Genomic DNA, 1,327 nt, shown 5'->3' with positions numbered 1-1,327 from the left:
GTGGGGACTGTTACGCCATACCACAGTGACACCCCGAAATGTGCGGCGGCCACTCGGAAGCCGCTCTTTACACAGTAGCCTGAAACGTGCAACAGGTGCATCACAAGCCTCCCACACTCCGTGAGTCTGGCACGTAGCCACCTTGTGTATGTCATGGGGGGGTGTGGGGCCGCGCGGCAGCCCTACAGGAGAGCTCCTGTTCAAGTCTGGAGCCCGCTCCCACCCGTGAGCAGCTCCCGCGCCCTGCTCCCGCTCCCGAGTCCTGTGCCTCTCACCCAAGGACTGAGAAGGCCCCCACATCTGCCCAGTCACCACAGGGGCCTCCGGGCTCCCAGAGACAGGAGGCGGGGCAGTACTCATGCACACAGGGCGGGCTGGCGGACACCCTGACCCAGGTCAGAGCGGGTCCATCACTGTGGCCCGCCACCTGGTGCCCCGCCCACTGTCCCACACCTGCGGCTGCTGCGGGCACAGGTGCTGTGCTCGCCCTCGCCCGACCTTCATTACCAGCTGGGGAGGAAGCACTGGGACCACCAGAGGCCACCGGGCAGCCCCGCCCCCAGAGAAACGGGAACAAGTAGATAAACTTCCCAAACTGGAAGGTAACATTTATTTAAAACGCGCCTGGGTGGCTCCCCAAGGCCCCAAACCTTCCTAGGGTGCAGTGCACGGGGGGCCAGCACACAGGACCCTGATCCCCCTGGACTGAGGTGGGGCAGGCAGGGCAGCCGGCGAGATGCGGCCCTGATGGAGCTGCCAGAGAGGGCGAGAGCTGGTGCCCTCCTGGGCAGTGCCCACTGCAAGGTGGGCCCTGCCCCAGGTCCTCCCAGGGGCAGCTGAGGGCTGAAGGGGCTCCCAAGCCAGGTGTCAGCATTCAGCTCCGTGGCACCAGGTGGGGGGCAGAGGTGACCCCACAATGGCTTCTCATAGCCTGGAAAACTGGCCGGGGGTCTGTCCCCACCAGGGCACTGAGCACACCTGCCAGCTGGAGTGTCGGGAGGACCCGGGCACAGGTGCACGGTCAAACCCGGCCAGCGGCGGCCTGCAGTAGGCTGGCGACCAGGCCAGGGGCCTGAGCGGCTCTGAGAGGGGCCGTGGGGGCAGCTCTGGCCTGGGGGGGCTTGTGGGAGAGCCCCTGGGCGGCCTGGTCCCAGGCCTCCTAGCGCAGCCGCAGGGCCGCGGGCGCCGAGTAGTTGAACAGCAGGAAGTCCAGCTTGTAGAGGTCGAAGAGGCGCCGCTGGTAGAAGGGGCTGATGTCCTGGAAGAGGCGCGCCGCCTGCTCGCGCGCGGAGGCCGCCCTGGGCCGCGACGGCGCCGCAGGGAAGCG

At 67.6% G+C, this 1,327-nt stretch overlaps 1 protein-coding gene across 1 annotated transcript in view; it reads right to left on the bottom strand.

Moving 5' to 3' along the window:
* Window positions 1-1,076: 1,076 nt before the first annotated feature.
* CHST13 (carbohydrate sulfotransferase 13) overlaps window positions 1,077-1,327 on the bottom strand; it is a gene marked incomplete in the record, with an annotated part of 4,688 nt that continues 4,437 nt past the window's right edge. The window contains 1 exon segment of the mRNA XM_027768805.1: window positions 1,077-1,327. Coding sequence (XP_027624606.1) covers window positions 1,160-1,327 — 168 coding nt within the window.

The sequence above is a fragment of the Tupaia chinensis genome, unplaced genomic scaffold, assembly GCF_000334495.1.
Source record: "Tupaia chinensis unplaced genomic scaffold, TupChi_1.0 Scaffold147500_1, whole genome shotgun sequence".
NCBI lineage: Eukaryota > Metazoa > Chordata > Mammalia > Scandentia > Tupaiidae > Tupaia > Tupaia belangeri.
The sequence above is the reverse complement of the archived record's forward strand: the minus strand, read 5'-3'. Positions and strand labels throughout refer to the sequence as shown.